This window comes from Hordeum vulgare, chromosome 1H (genome assembly GCF_904849725.1).
Source record: "Hordeum vulgare subsp. vulgare chromosome 1H, MorexV3_pseudomolecules_assembly, whole genome shotgun sequence".
In the NCBI taxonomy this organism is placed as follows: domain Eukaryota; kingdom Viridiplantae; phylum Streptophyta; class Magnoliopsida; order Poales; family Poaceae; genus Hordeum; species Hordeum vulgare.
This window is the reverse complement of record NC_058518.1, coordinates 302,746,756-302,763,178: the sequence shown is the minus strand read 5'-3', so window position 1 is coordinate 302,763,178 and position 16,423 is coordinate 302,746,756. Positions and strand designations below refer to the sequence as shown.

Here is a 16,423-nt window from a genome sequence, read left to right as displayed (position 1 = left end):
AGAGTGCGGTGCAGGTCCCGAGTTTTCGAGTGTTCACTCATCTGCTCTTCACCATACATATGTATGCCACCGGCCATCTTGGTCAGGTTCGAAAATTCTTGCGCCAATGTGATAACCAGAGTAGCCAAAAAATCAACTTCTATATCACTATTTCAAAGAAATTCCCAAGCCTCCAATTCTACCGTTGCTACCAATCGCATATATAGGACTCATCAAACCTCAATGTTCCAGCTAAGCTCTTCACCTATGTCCTTTCAATCTCTATTTTGACAATACACGACATGAAGGAGGCAAGCTGCCTCGAAAGATCATGAAGCTCTCAAATAGCCGCGGCTTTATTAGCATGAAAAATCCAACTCAATATGATCATTCCGCCTAGTTGGAACTTGAAGCATTTCCCGCCATTGCACAAAACCATAACCGAGCAATTGGAAACCTAGTTCTTCTTCACTTGCCCCCTCCCCCCCTCATTCCTATGAGTTGACCAAGCCTAGGAACTAGTCTATGATGACCCCTTAGACAACCCGAGCGGTCAAAGCGAAGGGAGACGGAGGGAAGATGATCTCAACGCCATCCGCTGTCGCAAGAGAGGGATAAACATAACGCGAGAGGGAACAAACTAAAGGGTGCGACAACACCTCCTTAATGTGAGATGGAAGCGGGCGCTCCTCTACAACTCTCTAACAAGGGGAGCAACCTATGAAAATTGTGATTTTTTTCTTTTTTGTTTCCTTAGTTTTTTTAATTTTATTTCTATTTTCTTCTGTTTTGTTTTGTTTTTATTTTCATTTTCCTCTTTACCTGCATTTTTGAAGTGTTCATAACATATTTAAAAAATGTTAACACTTGTAGGAAAAAATGTTTCACACACATATTTGAAAATTGTTACTAATTTATTTGAAAATTATTATATGAGTATAAAAAATGTTCCAGATGTGTATGAAAAAGGTATGACGGCTATGAAAAAAAGTAGGCATCAAAAACATATATTTTAGCTAAATATTTATCATGTATTTAAAAACAAATATGTTTTAGACACAATATTTAATTTTTTAACACATGTATAGAAAACGTTCTAGGTGTATGGAAAAAATGTACAATGTCTATGGAAAAAAGTAGATATAAAAAATGTTAATGATGTATTTGAGTAATATAAAAGGGGATCATGTTTGGATGTATACCAAAAAATATTTATATGTATACAAAAATGTATAATAAGTAGGAAAAATAAAATATGCAAAAAACATATATAAAAAATGTGAATAACGTATTTAGAAAATGTTATAATGTGCACACACAAAATGTTTCAATTGTATATGAAAAATGTTAAACCTTAATAAAAATAAAAAAATTCATATAATTTTTTTAATAATTTATATGAAAAATGTACACGGTGTGTGTTTTTTTTCTATTTAAATAAATATTCACCATGTATTTGAAAAATGTGGGCCTTTTTAATTTAAAAAATGTTCAAAACATGCATTTAAGGACAAATATACTATGTGTATTTGAAAGATGTTTAATGTGTCTCAACAAAATGTTTGACATATACACCTAAATATGCATTATTTTGTGAAAATGTCGAAACATATTGAATAAAAAAGTACATTTGAAAACAGACAAAAGAAAGAAATAAAATGAAAGAAAAATGAAAGAAAACAAGTAAGAAACTGTGAAAAAATGAAAACAGTCAAAAGCAATGGAAAAGCAGGCAATAAAACAAAAAAAGGTCAAACTAGTGGAAAACAAAAGAAAACAGAAAAACTGAAAGGACCAAGGAGAAACAAAGAAAACCATAGAAATAAACAAAAAAGAACAAAAAAAAACATCAGTTGACCGGCCCAAATGCATGGCTAATTGTGCTATCTCGCAATAATCGAGGAATAGTTTTTCGAAATTACTAATTAAGAAGTACACATTTCAGACATCACTTCCATCTTCATAGTTTGCCACAGATGATGCACTGTATGTGTGCCACTTGATGCAACCTACGAGTTTTTTATTTTTTCATAGATCCGTATTTTCAAAACGTTTTATCTTTTAAAACGTGCATCCAAAAACCATATCGTTTTCACCGTTGGATTCCTCGCGTCGAGATCTTCAAAACTAGTTCCCACATTGATAGGTTTGATGAACTTTTTTTCCCAAAAACATAGATAAAAAACTGGAAGGAAAAACCATGCCTCATGCAGAAGAAAAACGTGTTTTTCCGCGAAAGCAAAACCATGCCTCTCGTGAAAGAAAAAAGTAATAAAAAATGTATTTTTTTCGTTTATGCCCGACACGAAAAGTAAATCCTTGCGTTTTGCAAAAAAAAAACCCACATCTCTCGCGAAAGCAAAGAAAACAGAAAACACTTTTTTTTGTTTCTAAGAAGTACAGCCGTGCCTCTCATCAAAGCAAAATCATGGAAAACTCTATTTAACGCTCTTTACGTCAAATAGGCGGGCAAAAGCAGAAGCTGTCAGCCAGTGACGGGTTTGGGCCAGCCCATTAGCAAACCCGGTTTTGGGAGTCTCCAACTGTTTGTTTTTCGGTCTTGAAAACTTTATAAAAGATTTCCTCAACCAGTTTTTTATTTTTTAGCTTTTTTAAAATCTTTTCTGTTTTTTTCCTGTGTTGGTTTAAAAATGATTTGGCTTTTCAAAAAATGTTTGGGAACTTAATAAAAGGTTCCGGAATTTTAAAAAATGTTTGGAATTTTAAAAAATGTTTCGAAATTTGAAAAAATGTTTTGAAATTTAAAAAATGTTTGATAATTTAGAAAAAATGTTCCGCAATTTGAGAAATGTTCCTAAATTAGAAAAAATATTCGGGATTTTCAAATAATGTTCCGTAATTAAAAAAACTTATTCCGAAATTAAAAACATATACAGAAATTAGAAAAATGTTCCGGATATTCAAATAATGTTCCGGAATATTTAGAAAAAGTTCGAAATTTTGAAAAATGATCCCAATTTGGGAAATGTTCTGGAATTTCAAATCGTGTTGCGGAATTTGAAAAAATGTTCCAGAATTTAAAAAAATGTTCAGGAATTTGAAAAATGTTTCTGAATTTGAAAAAATGTTTCGGATTTTCAAAAAATGTTCCTGAATTTGAAAAAATGTTCCGGAATTTGAAAAATTGTTCTGAAATTTTGAGAAAATGTTTCAAAAATTGAATATTTGTTCTGGAATTTTTAATAAAATATTTATGCTTTTCCGGAAAAACGTTCCGAAATTTGAAAAAATGTTTCATAACTTGAAAAATATACTGGAACTTTAATAAATATTCCGGAATTTGAAAAATGTTCACAATTTTGTTCAAAATTTAAAATTTATTCATGTTTCGAATTTCTTTATAATTGAAAAAATGTTATGGTTTCAAAATTTGGTCATGTTTCAAAATTTGTTCACAATTTGAAAAATGTTCATGGTTTCAAAATGTTTTTTGAGATTTGAAAAATGTTCACGGTTTTATAATTTTGTTTGTGAATTTGAAATTTGTTCATATTTCAAATTTTGTTAAAAATTCAATACATGTTTGCTATTTCAGAAAATGTTTTGAATTTTCAAATAAAAATGTGTCTCTACGAAAGATAAATGTGTCTCCTCAAAGAAAAGGAAAAAAGATAGAAAAAAGAGCCAAAAAGTAAAAAAAAAGCAGAAAAGAAAAGAAGGAACAAAAAAAAATTAAAAAAAAATTGGGCCGGCCCATTCGGTCGACCCCCTGTGCTTCCGCTCGGTGGTTGGCCGCAACGAGCGGCGCATAGGAGGTCTCCGAAATCATCCCTCTCACAGAAGCAAAACTGTGTCTCCACGAAAGAAAAAAAACATTAAACATGTTATTTTTTTCGTTTCGGAGAGGCACAATGGTGCCTATCGTGAAAGAAAATCCGTTTCCCTCACAAAAGCAAAGTTCTGTCTGTCGAGAAAGGAAAAAAGAAAAGTTTTTTTTTGTTTCAAGAGGCACGTACGTGCCTCTCGCGATAGCAAATCAGTGTCTTTCGTGCAAGAAAAAAGCGCTTTTTGAAAAAACGCATAAGAATGATCGCTGGAGGGCTTCCAAAGGATCGCTCGCCAGCTAATTGTTTCCATGGTTTCTTCGTGGATTAAGAGCACTCCACTCCTTAGACCTGCAAAATTACACTACCAAGTCAATGGATCGCAAGATGGGCTGTGTGCAAACTGTCGAGCGAGCTTCTCGGCCCATCCGATCCTTTATATAGGACTAGGAGTAATTGTCTCGTCTTATTCCGTGCGTCCTCCCCCCTCCCCTGCTCCCCTGCCACTCTCCTTTCTCTCCCGAAGCTTTCTTTCTCGTCCTCGATCCTGGCATCCTGCCTACCTCTCGGTGAGGTCCTTACGGAGGCGCCCAGTCGATTGCTTGGCGTGAGGTTCATCCCGAGGCACGAGAGATGGCAGGGGCCTCCGACGACGGTCCCGGGATGTCGCGGCCACCTTCAGCATACACGGAGGCTGAAAGCGATGAAGAGGCCATCTCCCCCAGCGCCTACATCATCACCGGAGGTTGGTTCCCGAGCGCGCCGTCTTTGTTCCTGATATCGGCATTTCTTGGATTCTGGTGTGTTGAGAGTTCGGTTTCCTGAAGATTCCGGGAGGGAGGACGGGGAACAGAGCACGAGGGTGGTGCTGCCTCCGCCGCCTCCTCGGGATCCGCGGGCAATGAACGTCATGGACGCCTACCGCATGTTCCTGGAGAGGCAGGAGAGAGAGTTGTCAGTCAACTTGAGGGGCCAGGCGGCGAGAGACTATGGTCGCGGTAATTTGGCCTCCAGTTCGTTTCTTGGATGCCAGTTCGTTTCTTGGTTTCCCGTTTGTTTCTTGGTTTGCAATCCGTTTCTTGGTTTCCAGTTCGTTTCTTGGTTTGCAATTCGTTTCTTGGACTGACAATACATCTCCGTGTGTTTCTTCTTCTTCGCCCGTGAACAGGGTTGCCGGATGGTGGCTCGGCTGCCGGCGAGGAAAAGGAAGCGTCTTCTCCGTGGAGGTTCGTGAACCTCTCCGAGCTTATCGTGCCACAGCCCCCCGCCACCCATCAGCCGACGGTGCGCGCCGGGGTTTGCAGGGCTTGCCGACGCTGGATAGGGACGATCCCCCGGGTTCCCTACAGGCACGTCTGCTTCTGCGTGCCCTGCCGCTACAGCCGGTGCGCCAGGATATGTTGCTCGGTTTGCGGCGCCGGCCGCCGTTTGCGCCGCCGTTCGTCCAAGGCGCGCGCCACCGGCCGTCCACAAGCAAAGTGGGGCAGTTGATCAGTTCCCCGTTGCGGAGACGATGATGCTACGTAGTTGATGATGGCTGGAGACGATCACCTGATGATGGTGTGCTCCGGTTAATTAGTCTCGCTTCTGATGTGTTCTTGCAGTGTTTAGCTCGTTGTTTTTTCTTCTCCAGCAATGTAGGCAATGCAACTGTTGGTTTTGCTGCACATTGCCTGTCAGTCATTGCCAACTTTGGTTTTTCTGCAACTTTTTACATCTGTGCAATGGGTTCAGTTCAGATTACATGACTGTCCAGCAGGTTAATTGCTGTTATCTTTTGCCTGCCATGGATGTTACCGTGCAGTAGACTGGTACTACTACTCTCTGTGGGTGTTCTGCTTTTGGTAAATGCATGAAATGTGTTAGTAATACAGAGTAGCTAGTATCCATTGAAAGCTTAACTCGGCACTGCTCTGAATCTCTCTAATTCATGCAGCTCAATGGCCTGCCTGCTCGAATTCTAGTAGTGTGGTCCCTTTGTCCGGAATTAGTTGATGCTCAAACGGATGTTCAAACAAACGTATCTAGCATCCATTTTATCACGGAGGAAGTAATAGTATGTGTTTATGATCCTTTAGATGAAATGCTCGTGCCACTCCCCTGAAATGGTTCACCGGTCTATGTAATGCCAACAGCTATATATTCATCAAACTTGCCATCGGCTTCACTGGTTCGCCGTAGGTCCATGATATGCACGTACTGTTGCGAGATATCAGTTTCAGAGCGACGACTATATCCAATATCTTGCTTCTTTTTTGACAACGTTTTGTTAGCATTAGTAATCTGAATTTTGATTTTGGGTCCGTTGATTCTCAAAGAAGAAGCAGCAGCCACGGAGATTGTGGGCGGTCTTATTTTTTGGAGAGATCGTGTATATCGCGTGAAATGACAAAATTTAGCCGTGGCACTTGTGGGCCGACCCAACCTGCTGCTTGAAATACAGGCCCAACACCGAGCTGATTCAGTGAAACGCACCCACACGCCGAGCGAGCAGAGCTGAGCTCGACACGCTGCGCGAGCGGAAACCCACCCTCGCCGCTCCTCTCTCTCCTCCCGTCGTGCCGGCCGCTGCCGGGGCCGCCTTTCGACCCGCCGAATCACGGCAGCACCCCGCCCGAGCGCCGGCCGTCAGGCCGCGATGTCCACCACCGCGCCCTTCCGCCTCCTGCTCCCACTCCACCCACCACTAACTCCCAGACGCCCTTCCGCTCCCGTTCTCCCCTTTGTCCCACGCCGCGGCACCGTCCCCAGCCTCCGCCTCCGCCTCCGCCTCGCAGCCGGGGGCGGAGAAACGCCTCCGCCCGCAGCGGACGAGCTCGACTGCGTGGGCACGGGCACCGACGTCGAGTGCGTCGTTGACGACGGCCCCGGGGCGGAGGAGGGGGTCGCCCCGGCGCTCGCGGGGAGAGAGTGGTGGGAGTGGGTGTCGCTGGTGTCGCCCTTCTTCTTCTGGGGCACGGCCATGGTGGCCATGAAGGGGGTCATACCCAAGACCGGGCCCTTCTTCGTCGCCGCGCTCCGCCTGCTCCCCGCGGGAGCGCTCGTCGTCGCCTTCGCATCCGCTAGGGGCAGGAAGCAGCCCTCCGGGTGGGCCGCCTGGGGCGCCATCGCCGCCTTCGGCCTCATCGACGCCGCCTGCTTCCAGGTGGATTTAGATAGGTGAAAGGCGTGATCCTTAGCGTGTGGTTGTGCTTGTGCGGTTCCTGAAGCCAGCATGGGTTTGGTTTCCTCCCTTTGCAGGGCTTTCTCACCGAGGGCTTGCAGAAGACATCGGCTGGCCTCGGAAGCGTAAGGCTAATCCTCCGTTCTGTTCTCTAGCTCCAAAGACAAACAATTGACTTGCCATTTTGGTCCATCGAGCTGACGATCGCTTACCGAACTGCGATCCTCATTGCAGGTCATAATCGACTCCCAACCATTGACGGTTGCTATCCTTGCTGCACTATTCTTTGGAGAGTCTATCGGGGCGATAGGAGTTGGGGGACTCTTACTGGGTGTTGTTGGGCTTTTGCTCCTCGAGGTTTGCATTTTTGCAATGCATTTCTAATGTTTCGAACCAATCTCGTATCTCTACACTCAGATATTGATTACAATTATTTTTTTGGAAGCAATTAATTAGGATTAGTTAATAGCATGTTAGTACTACCTCCGTCACGGTTTAGAGGGTGCTTGGATTCAAAGGACTAAAACTAGTCTGACTAAAAATAGTCTCTTTAAGAGGCTAAAGTTTCAAGCACCCCTGACTAAAGAGGAGCTAAAACTAGTCTTAAGACTAAAAAAAATAGTCAGGGGTACCCTACTAAAATGTGGATTAGTCCTCTCTCTCCTCATTTAACTCCTCTCCTTTAACACAGACGAGTTTTGGATTGGAGGGTTTGAAGGATAATAAATGCTCATTAACTTGATTTTAGTCTCTTTAGTATTTAGATCCAAGCATGGGTGAGGCTTGCAAGTTTTAGTCCCACTACTTTTAGTCATGGGACTAAAACGTATCAAAGCACCCTCTTAGAAGACACAGTTAAATTTACGTGCATTTCCACAATAGACAAGATTTAAGACGCGTTGCATTTACTCCTAGCAGCTAATTAGTACTTCGTTGTAATACTACTTCTATATGCATGCGTAGTGTGAATGCTATTTTTTAACTTATTTCACAGTCAATCAATAACCACTTAGGTCCGAGAGAATTTCCATGCACGCTTTCTAAACCGTGACGGAGGGAATACTTTTTTTTTAACAGGAGTGCAAGTGGAACACTCAGATACCATTAAAGTACCAAAAATGCTATTAAAACACACATTTAATAGACATTAGTATAGTACTCCCTCCATCACAGTTTATAAGGCGTGCACGTGTACCTAGATCGTCAATTTGACTTATATAAAATATATTGTTTAACATAAAAATTATATCATTAGAAAATAGAACATCTAAAGTTTCTAATGATATATTTTTTGTAATATATGCCTCTTATTAAGTTGATCAAATTGACAACCTAGATACACGTGCCGGACTTATAAACTGAAACGGAGGGAGTACAACCCATAAGACCGCAACAGTTTCAATGACTCAAGTTACTTAAGTTTAAATGGTTAAGCTTAGTAGTAGTACATACAATAATTTTCTTCTCCCAGCGTTCAATCTGTAGAATGGTGACTATGTGAGACACTGGAATTAAAGAAATGGCATATCAATCTGTAGAATGGTGAGAAGTTCTTTTATGGGTAAAATGGTGAAATGTTGCTTTTAGTTTATGTTAGTTCTGGAGAGAAGGAATTGTGCATCGATAATTCTCATTGATCGTGCAACAGACACATATATAGGTATAAGGGGTGCGACCGGTGTCTTGTCTGGTGTCTTGTCTCCCAAGAAAGAGGTAAATACAGAGGGGAGATAGACACTACAGGTACGACATACAAACCCGGACCTACATACGTACAAACATGTTTAACAACCCCCCCCCCCCCCCCCCCCCGCGCGCGCGCAGTCGAAGCGTCATCTATGACGCAAAGACTGGACCTGAAACTCTCGAATGTCGAGGTAGGAAGTCCCTTCGTCATCACATCGGCGAACTGCTGATCTGTGGGTACATGCAAAACACGAACACGACCAAGTGCACCGTGCTCCCGAACGAAGTGGATGTCAAGCTCTATGTGCTTCGTCCGGCGATGGTGAACAAAATTAGCAGAGAGGTAGACCGCGGAGACGTTGTCGCAGTAGACAATCGTGGCCTTGGGAACCTCACAGAGCAACTCCTGGAGCAACTGTCGGAGCCAGGAACACTCGGCGACGGCGTTAACCACAACTCGGTACTCCGCCTTGGCGCTCGATCGTGAAACCGTGGGTTGTCGCTTAGACGACCACGAGATCAGAGAGGGGCCAAGGTAGACGCGGTAGCCAGAGGTAGAGCGTCTGGTGTCGGGACACCCATCCCAGTCGGCGTCGCAGTAGGCGACTAGGCTGATGTCAGAGGATGCCGTCAGGGTAAGACCCATAGTCGTGGTGCCACGGATATACCGAAGGATGCGGCGCACCAAAGACCAATGGGTGTCATGTGGGGTGTGCATGTGAAGGCACACCTGCTGAACCGCATACTGAAGACCCGGCCGCGTCAGCGTGAGGTACTGGAGAGCACCGATGATGGAGCGGTAGAAGGGGGCGTCGGACAGCGGAGATCCCTCAACGGTGGACACCTTTGCCTTCGTGTCGACAGGCGTAGAAGCGGGCTTACAATTAAGCATGCTCGCTCGCTCCAACAGCTCGTAAGCGTACTTCTGCTGATGCAGAAAGAATCCAGAGGCAGTACGAACAACCTCGATGCCGAGGAAGAAGTGAAGAGCCCCCAAATCCTTGAGAGCAAACTCAGTGCCAAGACGTGTTGTAATCTGCTGCAGAAGGGCTGGCGATGATGCAGTCAGGATGATGTCATCGACATACAGAAGAAGGTATGCAGTAGCGGCTCCCTGGCGATAAACGAATAGAGAGGCATCAGACCGTGTGGACCGGAACCCCTGTTGCTGAAGAAAGGCCGCAATCCGCTGGTACCAAGCCCGAGGAGCTTGCTTCAACCCGTAAAGGGAACGGGAGAGCAGGCACACATGGTCCGGAGAAGTGGTGTCGACGAAACCAGTAGGCTGCTGGCAGAACACCTGCTCGTCCAGATGGCCATGCAAGAATGCATTGGACACGTCAAGCTGGTGAACCTGCCAAGCACGAGAAGCAGCGAGCTGGAGCACTGCGCAAATCGTGCCCGGTTTGACAACCGGGGCGAAGGTGCCGGTGAAGTCCAGACCGGCGCGCTGTCGAAAACCGTGAACCACCCAACGCGCCTTGTAGCGCTCGAGGGAACCGTCAGGGCGAGTCTTGTGGCGGAACACCCACTTGCCAGTGATGACATTGGCATGGGGAGGCCGCGGGACAAGCTGCCATGTACGGTTGCGCTGTAGGGCATCGAACTCCCCATGCATCGCAGCGAGCCAATTCGGATCCAGAGGTGGGTAGTGGCGATGGAGTTGAAGAAGACGCCGAGGTGGGTAGTGGCGATGGAGTTGAAGAAGACGCCGAGGTGGTCGCGGTGCAGGCGTACTCGGCATCGGAGTAGCGCGTGCTAGGACAAAAAGTCCTAGTCCGAGCCCGAGTGACCGCACCGGTGAGAGGTGCAGGTGCTGTCGGCAGACCAGAAGGGGAGCCCAGCGAGGTGGATGTCGAGCCGAGCTCCAAGGGCGCTGACGGGGCGTCTGTGGGGGCGGCAACAGTGGCGTCCAGGGGGACGACCTCGCCCGCGGTGCCGCGAGAGGGAGCAACCGATCCCGGGGCAGCCAGATCCCCAGAGGAGGAAGGCGCAGCCGGGGTGGTGGTGGTGCTCGGCGTCGAAGCAGGCTCACCAAAGGTGATGGCAGGGGCGAGCCTAGCCGCGGAAGGCACCGCAGGGAGCGCGGGCGGTGACGGGACCTGCTGAAACGGAAACACGAACTCATCAAAGTGAACGTGTCGCGAGGTGTAGACACGATGGGACACTGGATCATAGCACCGGTAACCTTTGGTGTTGGGAGGGTAACCAAGAAAGATGCAAGGAACCGAATGGGGAGTGAGTTTATGCGGGGTGGTGGACGCGGTGCTAGGATAACAGAGACACCCAAAAATGCGAAGACCATCATAGGATGGGGCCGCACCGAAAAGGAGTTGATGAGGAGCATAGTTCCAGCGAGGGCGACACAGGCGGATGTTAATGAGGAGGCTAGCAGTGGCAAGAGCATCTGACCAGAATCGAGGTGGCACGTTGGAGTGGAAGAGCAACGTGCGGACATAGTCATTGAGAGTGCGAATGACGCGCTCAGCTTGACCGTTTTGCTGAGAGGTGTAGGGACAAGTGAGACGAAAGACAGTGCAGTGAGATGCAAGGAGGTATCGAACGGCGGTATTGTCAAACTCTTTTCCGTTATCAGTTTGCAAAGTGAGAGTAGGACGACCAAATTGTGTGGTGACATAGGAATAAAAGGCGGTGAGTGTGGCGAGGGCGCCGGATTTACGACGGAGAGGAAATGTCCACACGTAATGAGAGAAATCATCCAATATCACTAAATAGTATAGATAACCAGTGTTGCTAGCAACAGGGGACGTCCAAACATCACTATGCAATAAGTGAAACAGAAAGGTGGAAATAGTTGTTGACTCGCTAAAGGGGCGACAAACATGCTTGCCGAGACGACATGCCTCACAAGAATGATTGTCAACCTTATTACAAGAGAAAGCAAAACCCTGAAGAATTTGACATAAAACTGTGGAGTTGGGATGACCAAGACGTGCGTGCCAGAGGTCAACGCTGGCGGCGAGGACGGCTGGACGGGTGGCGGTGGTGGAGGTGGAGGGATGCACCGGGTAGAGATCGTCGGGGCTATCACATCGGTGTGGAACCATCCGGGTACGGGCATCCTTCACGGAAAATCCAACAACGTCAAATTCGACAGTAAGTGGATTCTCACGAGCAAGACAACGAACTGAACAAAGGTTTGAGACTAAGTCAGGAGAAACAAGGACGTTAGACATGCTAATGGGAGTGGAAGTAGATGGAAAAGACGTATGCCCGACATGTGTAATGGGTAAGGAAGCGCCGTTGCCGACGGTGATGCGGGTGGGGGTGGAGACAAGAGTAGCAGATATGAGGTTACCGAGATGAGAGATCATGTGAGCAGTGGCCCCCGAGTCCATGTACCAGTCGCCGCCACCGCCGTAGTTACCAGGTGTCGGTGCCGAGTGTAGGGCGGCGAGGAGGGAGGGGTCCCATGGGGGCGGCACCTGCGGCGGGTAGAACCTGCCGTACGGTGGCGCAAGGGCGCCGTAGGCCCCTAGAGCCGGCGATGCAGGGAGGGCCGGGTAGGGCGCGGCATTAGGTGCGACGCCTGGTCCGGCGAGGTAGGCCTGATGGCTCGACGGAGGAGGCCCAAGGAGGCTCGGAGTAGGGGCCCGTGGCACCGGCATGGAGTATGCGTGGACAACACCTGTCCATGGGTTGGTGCCGTAGGTCCAGGGCGGGGAGGGTTGGTGCTGACGAGGCGCCCCCCCCCCCCCCCCCAAGACGCGGAACCAACCCCGGGCTGCTGCTGCTTGCGGCCACCGCCTCGGCGGTTGCCGCGCCGCCTACCACCCTGCTGCTGCTGTTGGGGAACAGCGGGGGGAGCGGGAGCCGCGGGCGGGAGGGGTAGAACCCCGGAGGCGGGTGGGGTGGCTGATGCCGCAACGCTGGAGGGGCGGGATGCGGTGCTGTGCCGCGGGGGGTGACAGCAGTGAGGGCCTGGTGCTGCACACGCTTCTTCACGCCTTTCATCCGGCGTTCCTCCAACTTCAAGTATGCGACAAACTTGGGGAAGGAGGGGTCCGACATCAAGGTGAGGTTGTCGGCAACGTTGCCGAAGTCCTCGTTGAGGCCGGCGGTGAGCGTGCTGAGAAGAAGGTCATCATCAACCTTGGCACCAATGTCGCGGAGCTCATCTAAAAGTTGTTTGAGGCGGCGACAGTAATCCTCGATGGACTGGTCATCCTGATGACAGGAAAAAAAATCCTGCTGCAGAAAAACACGACGCTGAAGCTTGTTGTCGGTGAAGAGTCCGTTGAGCTTGCCCCACACGGTGCGAGCGTCATCACCATCACTCACGACCGTGTAGAACAGGTCCTTGGAGATGGTGGTGAAGAACCACCGGATGAGCGTGGCTTCGATCGCGGTCCACTCGGGATCGTCTCCATGGCGCGCGAGTCGAGGGTGCCGTCGATGTGATCCACAAGATTCTCCTCGCGGAAGAGAAGCGATATGTAGGTTTTCCACGTGTAGTACGTGGAATTGGTGGCGTCGAGGATGACGGGGACGCGGTCCTTGATGTTGATGTCGCGGATGGCAGCGGGATCAGGGCCGGCGAAGGGATTGGTGCGGGACGAGGCGATGGACATGATGGCGGTGCTGGAGGGAGAGAAGGGCGGCGGCGCGGCGTAGTGAAGCAGCACGGCGGCTGGGAGAGGCGGCGGCGTGGCACGAGGGGGCGTGCGGCGCTGGAAGGGGCAGCACAGCAGATGCGACGCGGCAGCAGGGAGAGCGCACGGCGTCAGGGAGATCGCGCGACGCGTTTGAGGGAGGAGATGGCGGCGGCGGCGGCCCGAGGTGGCGGCTAGGGTTGCGGAAGCTAGGGTAGGATCGATACGGTGAATGATACCATGTTAGTTTTGGAGAGAAGGAATTGTGCATCGATAATTCTCATTGATCGTGCAACAGACACATATATAGGTACAAGGGGTGCGACCGGTGTCTTGTCTCCCAAGAAAGAGATAAATATAGAGGGGAGATAGACACTACAGGTACGACATACACACCCGGACCTACATGTACAAACATGTTTAACAGTTTATACTCCCTTCGTTCACAAATATAAAGATTTTTTGGATATTTCAATATGGACTACATACGGACTGAAATGAGTGAAGAAACACACTAAAACGTGTCTATACACATACGATTCAGAAATTTTTACAACATCTTATATCTGTGAACGGAAGGGAGTATGAATTATTATTCTGCATGTTATAATATTCTGATTGTCTTTAAATGTACTTTAGGTTCCAGCACTGTCAGTTGAAGGAAACAACACATCAGTATGGGGGAGTGGAGAATGGTGGATGTTCCTCTCGGCCCAAAGCATGGCAGTCGGAACTATCATGGTTCGCTGGGTATCAAAGTATTCTGATCCAATCATGGCAACAGGATGGGTATGCATTCTGCAGATGAATACACTATCATTTATTCATTTTATGACAAGATGGCCTTTGTGGCATGCGTTAAAAATACCATCGATATGATTTTGTTCTTGTGTATCAAAATCATCCCCTCTTTTTTTCATGGTCTACTTGGGCCAGTTAATTCTGTATATTTTCCAGGAGTGCTAATTTGGTAGCCTATCTGAGTAACTCAAGTATGAATTGCAATGTAAAATGCTAATGGTATTTAAGGGCTTAATGCATAGGGCAAATGCTTATGAATTGCAACGTCAAATGAAACTTGAACCGCATTTGATGGAGGCATCAAGTCAACCTAGCTTTTCAACGTGTGTAATGGTCCCATTAATAATGTATTTCAAGGCTGGAGCTATCCCCTTTTCAGGAAAAAAAACAGAATGTTATCTTTGTTGCAGATTATGGTTATTTTTTCACAGTATTAGATAGGTTCCTACTTCAAATCATGGAAGCCTGACATCACACCACATAAAATGCTAATGTTATTCATATTGTTCTGCAGCACATGGTACTAGGTGGGATTCCTTTGTTGGTTATATCTGTTCTTAATCATGATCCTGCTCTTAATGGACATATTCAAGAGCTTACATGGAGTGACATAGCAGCTCTGGGTTATACATCTATATTTGGCAGTGCCGTCAGCTATGGTGTCTACTTCTACAATGCTACAAGAGGTAAGATCGCTTCCAACCAGTTCAATGCAGTTAGAGCTCTCCACAATTTATTCTCTTCAGCATTTCATATCTACTTCTCTCTTATTCCTGCAGGTAGTTTGACGACGCTTAGTTCTCTTACTTTTTTAACTCCTATGTTCGCCTCCATTTTTGGGTAAGACTCTGCGCAATACGCTGGACGATAAAATTTACATAAACATAAAATGCGATGTTTCTTTTTTAACTGTTGGTCTGGGCATTCCTTGCCGTTTCAGGTTCCTCTATCTGGGAGAGACCTTCGCACCTGAGCAGATCGGTGGTGCACTTCTGACATTGGTTGCCATCTATATGGTTAATTACAAGAGCATTATAGGCGAGAAGTAAGAGGCTGACGAAAACTTGAGAGATTATGTCACAGATGGGTACTGGACTTCACTCAAGCACCTGTAATGGCGCTGTACTGGACTTTAAAGATTAAGTACGGAGTACATGTTAGTGATAAACATCCCACCAATTTGCAGCGCATCCCTGTATTTCGACTGAAAAGATGGTATAAGCTGGTGGAAACAAGTTCGTCGATCTGTCAAACATAATCAGATGACTCACGTCGCAACTCCTGTGTTGCACACTGATGAAGTTGTCAAGGATGAAGTCATGTTTTTTCTCCATTTCAGCACAACTTTCTCACGTGGAGCTGAAACCTGAAAAGTGCAAAGAAAACCAATTGTATAGTCAGATGGTTTGCATGTGTTGTACAAATATGGGAGAAGTAGCCCCGATGTACAAGTATTTGCAAGCATGGAATATCTCATGAGCGAAAAGCAATTGTTTCTGTTGAGACCTGATCCTTAATTGTACTCCGTATTTGAGAAGTCCTTTTTCAATAAACTTCCATTTTATTAATTAAAAATAATAGTTACATCGTTCATAAGAAAAGATACAATATCATTCATTGGCTCCTCAAACCAATCTTTACTGGATGAAAATTTCGCTAACCTAGCAATTTCATAAGCCACCATATTTGCTTCCCTATTATAATGTTCAAAACTAATTTGAAAAAATAGCAGTCATAAAAAATTATCTGTCGCATCCTGTGTTTGTATCACTTTGTCACATTATGTTTTTACAAAATTTATAACCAATTAAAACTTTTTGAGTCCTTGTGATGATTGATTTGGTTGCTAGTTGCTTGTGTGATTGATTGTGTTTAAATCATAAAAAAAATTCTTCTCTCAAAAATCCTCTCCTTGACCCCAAACTCTTGCCCAATAACCATGCCATGTGTATAGGGACAGAAACTATTTTTATAAAATATTATTTCAATAAAAAAGCAGTTATTTATTTTAAGGTTTCAAAAACCCCTCAGTTAAGATTTGTACTACAAGTCCTTAATTTAGGAGGGATGTTTTACCCTAAATATTTTATTTGGATTCTATTATCAAAAATACTTCTCAAACCACAAAACAATTATTTAAAAAGTTACTTTCCTATTTCATTTAAATACCTTTTTCTGAGGCCATAAATGATCTTCTGTGGATAAAAAATTTAGAGGAACTCAGTGGACATATATTTTCTATATATATGAGTTTCAATACATGGTCATGTTCAAAATGTTGGACAAGACCCCTCAAAACCCTTTCTGCTTTTTCAAGCTTTTGAAATATTTCCATAGGAATATTCTCAATAAATCAGAGGTAAGTTCTAGCATGTCCCACATGTTTTATGTGGTGA

The 16,423-nt window shown here is 45.9% G+C and overlaps 2 protein-coding genes across 3 annotated transcripts; both read left to right on the top strand.

Moving 5' to 3' along the window:
* Nucleotides 1–4,281: 4,281 nt before the first annotated feature.
* Nucleotides 4,282–5,542, top strand: LOC123432340. The gene is made up of 3 exons (XM_045115385.1): nucleotides 4,282–4,509; nucleotides 4,592–4,762; nucleotides 4,933–5,542. Exons 1-3 carry the CDS (start codon nucleotides 4,398–4,400, stop codon nucleotides 5,253–5,255), a joined length of 606 nt encoding a protein of 201 aa, XP_044971320.1. The 5' UTR covers nucleotides 4,282–4,397; the 3' UTR covers nucleotides 5,256–5,542.
* Nucleotides 5,543–6,232: 690 nt separating this feature from the next.
* LOC123432313 (WAT1-related protein At3g02690, chloroplastic) lies at nucleotides 6,233–15,530 on the top strand. Of its 2 annotated transcripts, XM_045115384.1 has the most exons (8): nucleotides 6,233–6,909; nucleotides 7,005–7,052; nucleotides 7,162–7,284; nucleotides 13,866–14,015; nucleotides 14,542–14,713; nucleotides 14,807–14,867; nucleotides 14,968–15,114; nucleotides 15,214–15,530. In XM_045115384.1, the coding sequence occupies exons 1-7, from the start codon at nucleotides 6,403–6,405 to the stop codon at nucleotides 15,074–15,076; spliced, it is 1,170 nt and encodes a 389-aa protein (XP_044971319.1). In that variant the 5' UTR covers nucleotides 6,233–6,402; the 3' UTR covers nucleotides 15,077–15,114; nucleotides 15,214–15,530. The 2 variants fall into 2 exon arrangements, with proteins under 2 accessions (XP_044971319.1, XP_044971318.1); XM_045115383.1 differs by having other exon boundaries at nucleotides 14,968–15,530.
* Nucleotides 15,531–16,423: the final 893 nt, after the last annotated feature.